This window comes from Mya arenaria, chromosome 6 (genome assembly GCF_026914265.1).
Source record: "Mya arenaria isolate MELC-2E11 chromosome 6, ASM2691426v1".
Taxonomy (NCBI): Eukaryota; Metazoa; Mollusca; class Bivalvia; order Myida; family Myidae; genus Mya; species Mya arenaria.
This window is the reverse complement of record NC_069127.1, coordinates 11,934,664-11,948,471: the sequence shown is the minus strand read 5'-3', so window position 1 is coordinate 11,948,471 and position 13,808 is coordinate 11,934,664. Positions and strand designations below refer to the sequence as shown.

At 34.5% G+C, this 13,808-nt stretch overlaps 1 protein-coding gene across 1 annotated transcript; it reads right to left on the bottom strand.

Moving 5' to 3' along the window:
• Positions 1-617: 617 nt before the first annotated feature.
• LOC128236459 (poly [ADP-ribose] polymerase tankyrase-2-like) lies at positions 618-9,734 on the bottom strand. The gene is made up of 6 exons (XM_052951322.1): positions 9,684-9,734; positions 5,828-5,952; positions 4,936-5,070; positions 3,759-3,870; positions 3,079-3,189; positions 618-2,794 (listed from the first exon to the last, which is right to left on the bottom strand). The coding sequence occupies exons 1-6, from the start codon at positions 9,732-9,734 to the stop codon at positions 2,696-2,698; spliced, it is 633 nt and encodes a 210-aa protein (XP_052807282.1). The 3' UTR covers positions 618-2,695.
• Between the last annotated feature and the right edge of the window lie 4,074 nt (positions 9,735-13,808).

Below are 13,808 nucleotides of genomic sequence, written 5' to 3'. Positions count from 1 at the left end.
GATTGCACCACCATTAGGTAGGAGGTGGATATAGAAATACCCTTTAGTGCACATGTGCTCATCTAGGCAGTATGTGCATGTTAAAACTCCACCATGTCAAGGTCACAATATGTTGTCCACAAGATCTTCCTACCATTGTATTGTGAAAGACCAACCGTGTCGGAACCTGGCTAGGTTGAGGTCATAAAACTGGGTCAAGTGTTTGAGCCTTACAAATGATGTCTGTTGCATGCACTCTTCAAAGGATATCGAAATGTGAGTCAGATGTTCTTCTAATCAAAGCAACCAACATCACCACTCTTAAAAATGTGCCAGCTAAAGGTCAAGTTTCAGTGACAAGGCCCCAATTTCTTGAAACTTCTTAAGCTTATAACAGGCTTAAGTAGCTTATTTCAATTAGCCAAAATATATAGTTTCAGTATCAAGGTTAATGCCTGTGGTATTTCATTTTCCATATTTTACATTCCTTCATTAATAAAATCTAAAAACGCATGATTTACTGATCAAAGAGATATGGATATTTCAGTTATTGTTTTACAATTCTGTTTAACCTGAAAACCAAGGGCAAATTTGAAACTTTTTGACTTAGGGCTTTACCATTTAAATATATAACCCCCAGTACAGAAGCAAATTTATCCTTTCAGGGTCCAAATTACCGGTAGCAAAAAAAAGACACCCATCCATAAACTATTTAAATAACTGCCTTCCCCCGGTGGGTTATATGTTTTACTGGAATAGCCCTTACATTAAATTCATATACTTGCAATCCTGAGAATTTATATGAAAACGAACCACATTTCAATGGCAAACTGCAAATGATCGAGACAAAATTTCTTTTCTCCATCAATTTTCCTTTCATTTTATTTCAATGTACACAAGTAATACTGTACAATATTTTAGTTGTTCAACACTGCATATAAATGAACACATCCTTACTCCATATTAAAAACATGACAAAAAACAGGGTTTGATCATAGAATACTATCATTTAATGGGGCTATACACCATATGATGCAATAGCGGGAAAAAAGGAAATAATTGTCGAAAACTGACATAAACGATGTATACAATGCATTGAAACTAACTGAAGTACCACATAGTTTACAATTAATTTATTTTTCGCATTTTTTCATTTAAAAAGATTACTAGGTATGTTTTCCTAGTAGAATACATTCTTATGCGTGACTGGCTAGTCGATGTTATCACGTGTCTCCGACTCGATTTTTGTTTATATTTTGGTAATTTTTTTTACAATTATATAAAAAAAAATGATATCAAAGAGTAAAACATTTTATTAAATATTTGTACTGAGATTCATTACAGAAAAAAACTTTCTGGTGCCAATCTGGTATATAGTCCTTTTAACATTTTGCATATCAAACACAAAGTAACTCTTACACTTATAAATATACCGCACTTTCTATCACAGATCTATGTCAATAAAAAATACAAGTTCATACAATGTTAATAGTGAATATAGACAGTTTCCATTGTTTCCTGTTTTGGAATGATAACTTAACTTTGGAGTGGAACTTAACCATTTAGTAACTAGCATGCAGATTAATTTCATGATGCATACTTGTTATCAAATATTGTCCTTGACAACATGGTAAAACATTTACATTATCTACTATCTACACTGGCACTAAAGCAGTTGTGCATGGTTACAACAACTTGGATTCTGGGTGCAGTAACTTTTACATATTGTCTTTAGTTCCTGTTCATGAAAAGTACTCTTGATCAAAAAAGAAACTAGGAAATATAAAAATGTATACCTAACATAATTCAGTGATCAATCCAGTTTCTTGTAAAACATAAAAAACAATTTCGAAAAAGTAACAGTTCTAATACTAGCCACACCATCTACTCATGTAAGGCACTGGTGTATATGTGTTTTAAAATGACAAAGACATTGGGCCGATTGTTCAGATCTTTGTTAAAGTTAACAACATGATAAACGACATTGTGTTTAACAGATGATCATGAAATATTTGATGATGTGCTTACATATTTAGATATATATATAAACAAGTAAAGCTGAAACAGTTGGATACAGCAGATCACATGTGTATCCATTAAACTTCCAGAGCAGTAACGATTAGAAAGTTATCTGATATCAACGATGACATTAACAAAGTTCTGAGCACTCCACCCACTATGTCATAAGCTGGCAAAAATAAATTGAATTACGGCAAAAGATCAGAGCAATGGAAATTGTAATGACATCTTAGCTGACTTCAGATATGGAAACAGTTGTTACCTTACTAATAGCTAATGAGGCAATGTTGATGACATGGGTAATGCTGGAGCAACAGGGTTGATCGCAGTTGTTAATACTAAAGAAAGCTCAACGTAAATGGAAATCTGTACACTGGTATAAGTACCAGGAATCAAATTCATTGTCAATACATCTAACAAATCTAACATTTAGTTACAAACATCTCACAAAATTGCACAATGTCAAATATTTATAATATTTCAGAATGTAAGTTACTTTCCTATCCTAACATAAAGCTATTAAACATAAATCATATTCTGTTAGAGAAAACCTTTCAATTTTTTTGGTTAAGGTAATGGCCTTAAAATCATTCTTCAAAATGAAGATAAACACCTTCTGCCTTCGAACCTTCTTGTTCTGAAGTCATTCTGTAACATGTCTGTCTATTGCGGGAACCCAGCAGTGCTTGGTAGAGAGTCAGTTGTTCCAAACATTGCCGAACATTGGTAGGTGTGGCCGTGTGTCACTCTCCTCTGAGATCCCAGCTAATACGTCACCTGTCTGTGACGCTGTTGCCTTCAACACAGGGCATTTAATGACTAACAGGTCAACATGGATTATCATGAAGATAATGAATGTATCGTACATGTCTTTAAAATGTATATGTAGCTTATGACTTAAATAGTTGGCTATAAACTGCTACTTTAAAAAATGCATCAACTTTAGACAGTCCTGTAATAATGCAGTTAGAAACATATTTTACTGCTTAATCAGACAATCCAGTTATACAAAATTTACAACATAACCTGTAAAATTGTACGTCATCTATACTATCAAGAGATGATTATACAGCAAGTTACCATTCTGGTATCCGAGTATTGCATCTGTTGTGGTTTGATTACATAGGCTGATCCTGGTCGGGAGAAGTGAGCAAAGTCTGACTTCGGAATGGTCGGGTCCGATGACGAAACCTGCAGGTGAACAATAAGGTTTTAGTCATTAAACTATCATATCCCATATCGGGTCACCTTGTATAAACCATGTAACGTATATATCAAGTAAACAACCTGTTTACATTTATCAGGACGCCAAGTCGCCAACACTTTCGGGGAAATGATTAATTTAATCATCTGAATTTGAAAATAGATGCCATTTTGGTATGTTATAAAGATTAGTGACCCAACATGGAAAGTCCTGGAACAATGGCGTTGCATCATTCATTCATAGAGGGATGACATAAAAGAATGTTTTGCATCATTTCCAAAATCAAATCAGTAGTGAGGTATTAACAAGGAATAGGAACTTGTCATTCAAACATGTGTAATCACATGCTAGAAGTCCACCAAGGGTACTTTCTTCTATGATGTCAACACAGCACAACACTTTCAGGTCGATGAATTAGCTTCAAGCACCAAAATGAAAATCATTTTCACCCAATTATGAATATACTTGGAATTTGCTCTTTAATCGTGCCATTATTTATTACTAGAGTGTAGAACATACATACAACTTCAGTCTTTAAAAATTGGTAAATATCAACCTTCTTGACAATGTCCATGTCAATGAGCTGAGCCTTTGTGGTTCTTCTACAACGAGCAGCTGCAAAGAACGGCCAAATACCATCCATTGCTGATGCAAAGTCAACTGCCGTCCTGTCAAGAGAATAGAATTTAAGACTTGAACATTTTAACACCTTTGAAACGAAAACAAGAGAATCACACATGCATGTTAATGCTTGTCCATCTAACTCCAGGCCCCAATTTCTCGAAACTTTTTAAGCTTATAAGGCTTAAGTAGCTTATTTTAAAATTAGCGTAAATAATTCTTATATTTAATTTTGAAAAATAAAAAATGATTTATTGTGATTATCATGAAGATAATTACAATCAAAAGTATCAAAACTCTAAGTGAGCTTAGCTTAACTTTAACTTATATATATTTTACAACGATTGTGAAGTAAGCTTTATTAGCTTATACTAAGTCACTCTTGTTGGCACGATGTTGTGTGAAAGGGTCATCTTGTCTTTTTGGGGAAACCAGAGTACCCAAGGAAAACTCAATTGTCTGGCTTGGTGAACACTAACCAAACTCACATGTGCCCTGGCCCCAATTTCTCGAAACTTCTTAAGTCCCTTATAAGAGGATTAAGCTAAGCTCACTTTTTTGTCTTTCAATAATTTGTGTAATATTACTTATTTAAGAGTTTTTATGCTTAAGATAGGAATTATCATTATGATAATCACAATAAACCATTTTTCATTAATCAAAATTCAATTTAGGTGTGTACTTTGCCTTATTAAAATAAACTACTTAAGCCTGTTCAACTTAAGAAGTTGCGAGAAATTGGGGCCAGGAATTGAACACAGGTGGCCTTGGTGAGAAGTGACTGCGCTAACCAGACAACATTAAGCTAAGCTTTATCCTGTTATAAGGGACTTAAGAAGTTTCGAGATTGGGGCCAGGATTTTTAAGTTGCTTCTAAAGTGTGCATATTCCAAAATATACATAAATAGAAAGTTTCATAAAAATATATTTCATCCATTTTTAAGCATTGGCCCAAGGTTAAAATTTGTTTGAAGCTACAGTCTACTTCACTAAGGCCTTAATACAAAGAATTTTCTTCAAAAACAAAACAGCCCACTGGTAGCTTAAAATAGAATATCGGTAGAAACACTTGTAAAGGAATGTTTTTCATGTAACTCGGATGTCTTCCTTACCTTCCTTGATTGTCTTTCAATGTGAGATCTGGACTGTGTTCCATCAGCTTCATAATAACCTTGCCATGACCTTGGAATGCTGCTGAGTGAAGGGGAGTCCACAATGTACCCTTGTTGGCTAAGTTCACATCAGCTCTGATATTCAATCATTAACATGCATATTTTTTATATTTATATACATTTCTAGTATATTATTACAAATTGGCTAATAATGTTTACCCTCAAAAGGAAAGATTTTGTACATAACATGTATAAAGTACTCAAGCAGTCTCACACTGATAGGATGATGCCCATTATTTTTATATTATTTCTATACCTGCTACATGTCATTCTCTGCTAGCAATTATTATGCTCCCCGAAATGGAAAGTTTTAAGGGGATTGGAATGAAACTTGAAATATTGATAGATGGCAACAAGAGGATGTGCAGTACCCAAGAATTATATCTTTTCATCATTTCTATTTTGATATTTCCATTTAACCTGATATTTTTCCATTATGGGTGCTTGTTCAGGCCATATCTTGATCTTGGATGAAATGTTCTTAAGCGATTCAAATGCAACTTGGTATACAGTATATAGATGGATATAGCTATCATGCAATGTTTCGCTTCAACTGATATTTGTGGAATTCAATTGCTGCTTTTTTATTTCATAACTTAAAATTTACTTTAAAATAAAACTTAATTCTCAAACCTGCCCGTGTCTTTGCATGTTATGATTTTTTTTAACTTGTGTTTATGATTGTACACAAAAGTATTAAGAATCACTAAATTGGTCAATGTTAAGATAAATTGGTTAAGAATCAGATGTAAACCAATAAAAATGTGCCCAGATTCCCACAATCACTTTCAATTTGAGGTCATACTTTTATGCAAATGTAGTTAGTAGTTACCCATAGGTAAGAAGCAGTTCTGCTATATCAGCATAACCCCAGAAGGCAGCAATACCAAGCGGCGTCATGCCATCTCTCGACCGGTCATTGACATTAGCTCCCTGTCTCAACAAACTCTCAACAGCCTAAACAAATAATCAGTCAATGTCTTATCTGGCATAAATATTCAAAATAAAAATAACAAGGCAGTCCAAAGGACGGCTATATCCCCCGCCGTTGTTTTTTAAGTATACTTTGTTTTTCTCGCAACCTGACTGGTACGTCAAATCTTACCAAAATTGTACACAACCACTGGTCAAGAGTGGGAATATAGGAAATACAAGTTGTTTGATCAGTAACCTAAATATCCTTGGATATTTGAACATATTATAAAAGGATATTTGTTATTCATATTGTGTGTAGTGCAGGTAAGATCAATGTCAAGGTTATTTTGGCTAAAAAAGAAGGAAAATGAGTCCTTGATTTATAACATCGATGAAATAGCAAGCCTTAAGTATTTTCGATAAAGTGATATATATATATTGTGGTGACGTCATAACATTGTTTGACTGCTTTTGAAGAGAAAACACATGTTATAAATATATTATCACATTTGTGTCCATTGTTTTTTTTTTTAAATATTAAACTTGTTCCACATAATGATAATGCTTGGTAGAGTGCGCTAAGTATCAATCTGTACAACTTGTTTAACACTTTCACTTAACATTTATGTCTTATCCTCTATTTAGCATTGTCATAATATGGACTCGAAACTTCATGATGGATTACTGGCACAAATTGCATTGATTCATGTTCTTGGATCAAATTCAGTTATTGTTGCTAAAAGTTCATGAAATGTATAAGGTCAATAAATCCAGTAAGAATTGACATGTCTACACTGCTAAATGTAAAAAGCCCGGACACAAGCATGTGAACTATGACCTTTAAATGTCAGATGTGACCTTGACCTTTGAGGTATGGACCCGGGTCAAGGTCACTGCACATCGTCTCAATAAGGACAACATTTGTACCAAGTAATATGGTAATCCATCAATGCATAAGTAAGTTACAGTGCAGACACGAGCATGTGTACTCTGACCTTTAAATGTCTTGTGTGACCTTGACCTTTGAGGTATGGACCCGGGTCAAGGTCACTCCACATCATCTCAATGAGGACAACATTTGTACAAACTAATATGGTAATCCATCAATGCATAAGTAAGTTATAGCGCAGACACGATTATGTGTACTCTGACCTTCAAATGTCGCGTGTGACCTTGACCTTTGAGGTATGGACCCGGGTCAAGGTCACTGCACATCGTCTCAATGAGGACAACATTTTTACCAGGTAATATGGTAATCCATCAATGCATAAGTAAGTTATAGCCCGGACACGAAATGTTACAGCCAGATGGACGGACGGACGGACGGAAGGAAAGACAGATGGTCCGTTCTCACATATCAACCTTTGTTAGGTACTTTACCATTACTCCCATTATACCCACTAATGCCCTACTAACCCTAACTAACCCTACCCAACAAGTGCTACCCAACAAATTGATCTTCTATAAGTAATGAAGGAATTAGTACCCAATATATACCCATTTGTGTGTGGACAGACAGACTGACAGACGGACGAAGTGCATTCCTATAATCCCCTCCCACTCCGTGGCGGGAGATTAATAAATGGGTCAATGTATGGTTTACAGTAAAAGATATAGATTTCATGATCAAAATTTAAGAAATATGAAGTGTTGAATATGATATTTCCTAGAATAAAATGCATAAGCGAAGCCAGTGAAATTACCAAACATTTCATCTTATTTCTGAATAAACATTACAGTGAAAACTAAATATCTTAGTCTTTGACCCTGTTTTCAAGGAATCGACCAAGCCACCCAACTTGAACAAAAATTGTTCCAATGAATCAACTTGTGTGACTCAACGAAAAAACTAAAGAAACCGTGAAAATTGTTCATTATTTATAACAAAAAAAAGCAAAGCCATTAGAATAAAAGTCAAATGCAATGGTCATATGCAATAATACTGCCCCAGTTACAAATAGCAAGTGAAATTACATCACGCAGATAATAATTATACATTTTAGAGTTAAAATAATGCCATTGCTACACATTTGGTAATGTCTTTCGACTTTGAATATTGTATAGACTGCATTCTGGCCTATGTAGTTTGTCAGGGTAAGAACAAGCTGCCAATATGTTTGGGTGTGTCAGGGTAAGAACTAGTCAACCTAAATGGCTGTGAATAAGTCTATTAACAATTTTATTACTAAGGCAGACTCAAAAGGATACAGGGATTCATAACAAATGTCAAATGAATAAAAAAAGGATCTCTGAACACTCATTATTGTAGCTAGAGTAAGAACTGGCTGCCAATACGGTCAGTCAGAAAAATATTTTATTCCTAGATTGTCTGCGGTGCGTTCTCGGGTGTTTTCTACAACAGATTCAGTCAATTATTTTACCAAAATGTTCAGTAATTTTGCTGCTAGCACAATGCCATGATGTGTACATTGACAGGGGTAACAATTTTTATGTGTTACTTAGTATATAATATACTAACACCAGTTCCGGTGGCTAACAAAAGGTCATACACAACTAATACACGAACCAAGGTTTTTATCAATTAATTCATAAAACCATAGTATTTATCTTCATGAATTTAATTTTAATTGAAAAGCGTGAGAAATTAAATAGTCAGCGTGAGATCGTGATTTCATTGCCAAAATTGTGAGACTCACGGCGAAACAGTGAGACTTGACACAGATAGGTTTGGAATTAACCAGCCACCCTATTTGCTCAGTCTGTAGATCTCTATGCCGATGTTTAAGCAGTTTTAGCCTTACTATCAAATGAAATTTTAACTCTTAGATTCATAATTTGCCTTAGTCCACATATCAACTTATTTATAAATACAAAAGTAACATATGTAGTAACTGTGATTAGCTACAATAATGAGCAATCAGGGATGCTTCTTTATAATTTTGACATTTCTTATGTATCTCTGTAACGCAACAACTCTCTACCATTTAACACCGGGCGAAAGAATATATAGTAATATTATGCATCGATGTTGAATAATAATGACAAAATTGTTCAATATATACCCGACAGTGATCTAAACTGGATTGAATTTGTCATTAGAGTCGTTATTTTCATATAAATATATTCTGGGTCACGAATACCGTTTTATTCATGTACACAACCTGTCAGATTTGTCGCAGATTTACAGACACGGGATACTTGATAAAACAACCGACACATGTAAGTGTTTTATGATTTCTGAACATGTTTTTTTGGCATAATGACATAAATAAATATGTGTGTAACGGTAGTCGAAATTAGCACAAGCCCTCAAGCCCTGCACTAGTAAAATGTCTTTCGGGCTTGCTCAAATTCTGAATTTTATATAGCAGGGCTTGTTCAAAAATACGATTCCATGCAATAGTATAAGAATTTGGGCTTGTTCATCCAAAAGTCTATTTCCGATGACTGGTGTAATAGTAGCCAATAATGTATTTTCTTAGAAATTTGAATTTATAATGGAGATAATTTCAAAATTGTGGCCAGGATGATTCTATGGGCAAGGACCGTTTGCTACTTTTTGCTAGGATGGTGGACGTCACGAGTCTGCCATAGTACAAAAACAAACTAAAAAAGACTCGTTGACGGCCATTTAGGTGGACTATAACTGCATGAACTGTGATGTACTGTACTATTAGAGGAGTTTTGATGTATTTTCTATAAAATCCCGAGTTCTTGAAAAATATACTGTCTAAAAACGTAAAGAAAATACTACCAAGATTGACTGTACATAGCAATAATTCAAATAACACACTGCGAATTAAAGAATGTACCCTTAAATCCCCACTTGCAGCGGCGATAGCAACCGTCATGGGGGCTGCCATTGTTGTTTCGGCTACTGACAACTATATTGCATCAGTCACAAATTTCATGCAGAGGTTACTTCCCTTTACTATATTATGATCCAAGTGCGTTGGTAATAATACACTTTGATACAAAAGTTGATGATCTAAAAACGCGTTATTTTTTACGTCACTTACTGTATTTCTTTACACAAGTTTAATGGCTTTAAACCGTTCTACGTGCGCGTATGAACTTCTCCGTGGCCTAGTGATTAAGGCGTCCGCCTACGGACTGGGAGGTCGTGGGTTCGATCCGTGGCCGCGTCATACCGAAAGACGTTAAAAGTTGGAACAAGTAGCTCCCTTGCCTGGGGCTCGGCATTGAAAGGGTAGTGCTTGGAAAAGTGGTGTACTCAGTACTGGTTTTACCCAGGAAAGTTGTATCCCGTGTATCGGTGCTTTAAACCGAGCACGTAAAAGAATCCGAAGGGGTCTCTTCAAAAAAGAGCTAGGTATCGGACCCGGACTTCATTGTATCCACCCACTGTCTCTTCCGCGTGATGTGCCTTCAGCAAAAACAAGGGACCCCGTTGGAAATAAGTGCTTGCACTTTCACGGGTTATCCGAGTTTGACCGCAAGGTCTTAAGAAATACATACATACAACTGGGACCGCTGTCGTGTGTCCATTATTCTGGCTAGCAACGGCACAGAAAAATCATGAAACTAGGCCCCAATTTCTCGAAACTTCTTAAGTCCCTTATAACAGGATTAAGCTAATCTCACTATTTTTGTTGTTCTATAAACTGTGTTATATTAACTTCTTCAAGATTTTTTTAGCAATTATGTAGAAATAATCTGTATTATTATCAGAATAACCATTTTTCATTTATCAAAATCCATTTTAAGTATGTATTTTGGCTAAATGAAATAAACGACTTAAGCTTGTTAAGCTTAAGAAGTTTCGAGAAATTAGGGCCTGGTTGATAGGTCCATGACAACGGACATGGTGGTGCGAACATGTTAATCCATACTTTTTTGTATTTTAAAAAAAATCCTACGATTTCTGCTGACATTTAGATTCTTTACGTGTTCTTCTTCGATTGTAATCGTACTTACCGCGATATACATGTATACATGTTTACAAGGGCCGGATGTCCTTCTAGTGCACCATCAACGGGTCATTTGCAATTTTCATTGTGTATATTTAAATATTTCGAAAATATATAAATACAAACAATTAATTCCCATAGTTTCCAACTGAAGGAAAATAACATATGTAATGCCTTTCTATACAAATGATTCACAAATTAATACAAATGGAATACAGAGTCTTATTATTGACTGCATGGTACATCCTCAGTATATATGATATAAACTTCCATAGGCATTGCATATTGCTTTAAATTCTATACTAATGTAGCATATATCAACTGTAATTATGTAGCTACAGTATGTTAACCGAATTATTACTAAAGAAGATTATTTTTCAAACTGCACAAAATGTGAACATCTAAAATAGCACCTGTTTTACCTTTTGTATTTGGCCACATTTCTATAATATTACAAACGCGCTTCACACGAGTGTTTTGTTTCTAACTGTTTTCAAAGATGAGCAGCATTCTTATATGCTATTCCTTTAACACTATCAATAGAATATATTTTATTTGCTTTCAATGGCGAAAATGCAAATTCAGTGTTTTTTATTTCTCCATTTTATTATAATTTCAAACGGTTAATAGAGAATTAGCAAAAGGCCATTCACGTTTAGCACAATATGTTGCATTCAATGGAGGTGTATTTCATAATTTAATAAAAATGCAATATTAAATCATTTCTCAAAGAGCACGTATCCATACACGCTAAACAAGACGGGTTTAACTTTTAGCCAATTAAGGAAGCGCCCAAGTGCCTCATTCTATCATGTTTTTGAATTAATTATCTCCTTACTAGGAGTCACTCAATCCTTAGGACCCAATAAGGCGCCTTTCTCTTTGTTCGCTTTTTGAGAAATCAACTGGTGTATGACTTTAACTCTACGTCGGTATAGCAACTTTGTTATTGGTTCATATAATAATTTGTTTGGCCAAATGTTCGCCTTTGTTTAGGTTTTATACCATAATTTAATTAACTAGTTTCAAAGGATTTAACAAATGGTTTTAATTAATATTATAAATCAACCAATAATAAAAATCATATCACCAAATGATTGTTATTTCGATTGCATATTGATTAAAGGAACAAACCTCGGGTCAGCTCATATAATCACAATATACTAGACCATGGCTAGCTCACCTGTTAACTCATTGGACCTAAATCACGGTGGAGAACCCACGTGACTTTTTTGGTAAAGTGCACGGCAACAAATGTCAACAAGTCTTGATTCAGGTAAGGTTTTTAAAGATAACTTTCTTAATATTTGGAGAATTTTTATAAAATAAAGACCATAAACCCCGCATTTAAGAGCTCTATCCACGGTAATAAAGAACTTTTTCTAATATCCTAAAGTTTTCCTGAAAATCTTGACCAACTGATTACTCAGAGTTGAAATCTAAGGCAAAGTACACGGCTTTTGACAAATATATCGCTTTACTTCATGTTAGCCGTAAATAATTCATATTATTATAATAACACAAATCTTATTTTAAGCAAATGTTATGTATTTTATAGTTTTCAGCTTGTATTGTTAAACTTCTAGTTATTTCAAAGGTAAAAATGAACTAAAACCAAATTGATGAAGTACACGGACATTTTAGGATGATAAAGTACACGGTCATTTTAGTTTATGTTTGAAAGTAGAGTGCGGTTTACAAACTAATAGTTATATAAGCATTTTCTATTCGTGAAGTCAGAATGTATAGTGTTTAGTTTTTATTTAACTAATATCAATAAATTTTGCATTATAACGCACACCTAAATAACTAAATATTTAGCAATCATATTTAATGAGGAGTTGAGAGAAAGTCTATGGGATAATTTAAGAGAAAGTCTGCCATTATAAGTTCGATTACTTTTAAATATGCAGATCAATACAGAATCATACATACATTTCTTCAAAAATCAGATAGTTTTACTTATAAATTATAATCTGGACTGACAGCGAATAAAACGTCTCTGTAGTTAGCGGCCCGTTTGTGGTGATTATAAATTTCATGAATGTTCCTATTTTGATGTGACATAAAACAATAAAATAGGCACATCACAATTAGTTTATATATATTTCCACATTTAAAGCATATTGTTCATACCTTTCAGGTAACGCTGAATCTTTTAATTGGTTCAGTCTGAACAAATATTATCTGATCTACATCAGTAAATCTGCGGTCGTTCGAACAATACAGACAGGAACTCATTGTAAAGATAGAGGCTCGGAGTTAGATGGGAAACAGCAATGAGGAATGAGAGCACACTATATTACCAACTTCCAGGCTAGGACTAAGACTTGAACATCTAGATAAGAGCTGAGCATGGAACATTAGAATGTTCTAGACTAAAGGCTGAAATGTGATTACAAAATAATTGTGTTTCAAAGCTTGCTGAATTACATAAGATACATGCAGTTAAGAGTTTATAGGACATCAATGGGAAAATGACAACAATGCATCTCTTAACCTTGTGAAAATGTTTTATGCTCAATCCGTTTTCATACTAATTTTACACAGCAATTTTTTCAGTACTGTAAGACAAACGAACATTTTGAAAGAGCACCATTTGGTAACAGTACGTTTTGCTATTTATCTTAATAAAATGTTAAACTCATCAAAACGTTATTTTAACTCGGCAACATACTGGAATGCACTTCTAACTAGACCATTGTGATCTTTCAATGTGTCCTGATTAGGTGTGTTTCGCCTTAACGTGCCTGTTGACTCCAGATTTGAACTTGAATGCTGAGCGACACTGTAGACATTTGTGAAGTGTCATTCCCCTATGTCTAGTAGAAATCTGGTCACTAAGATTGGTCGTGTCACCTAATTTGAACCCACACACATCACAGGTTAGTTTCAATTGGCCGCTTTCGCGTCTTTCGTGTATCTTCAAGTCTTGCAAGAGCAGTTTTGCCACAATATTTGCAAACGTGCAACTTTGTCTCGCCTTGATTGCTGCACCTATAAAAA

Bases quoted from the DNA above. Each gene is read 5' to 3' on its own strand.
- LOC128236459 (XM_052951322.1), bottom strand. From the start codon at position 9,734: ATGGCAGCCCCCATGACGGTTGCTATCGCCGCTGCAAGTGGGGATTTA. The intron at 3,190-3,758 runs GTTGATATTTAC...GTTCACCTGCAG, and splicing joins ACATGGACATTGTCAAGAAG to GTTTCGTCATCGGACCCGAC. The intron at 2,795-3,078 runs GTAACTTGCTGT...CCTGTGTTGAAG, and splicing joins AATACTCGGATACCAGAATG to GCAACAGCGTCACAGACAGG.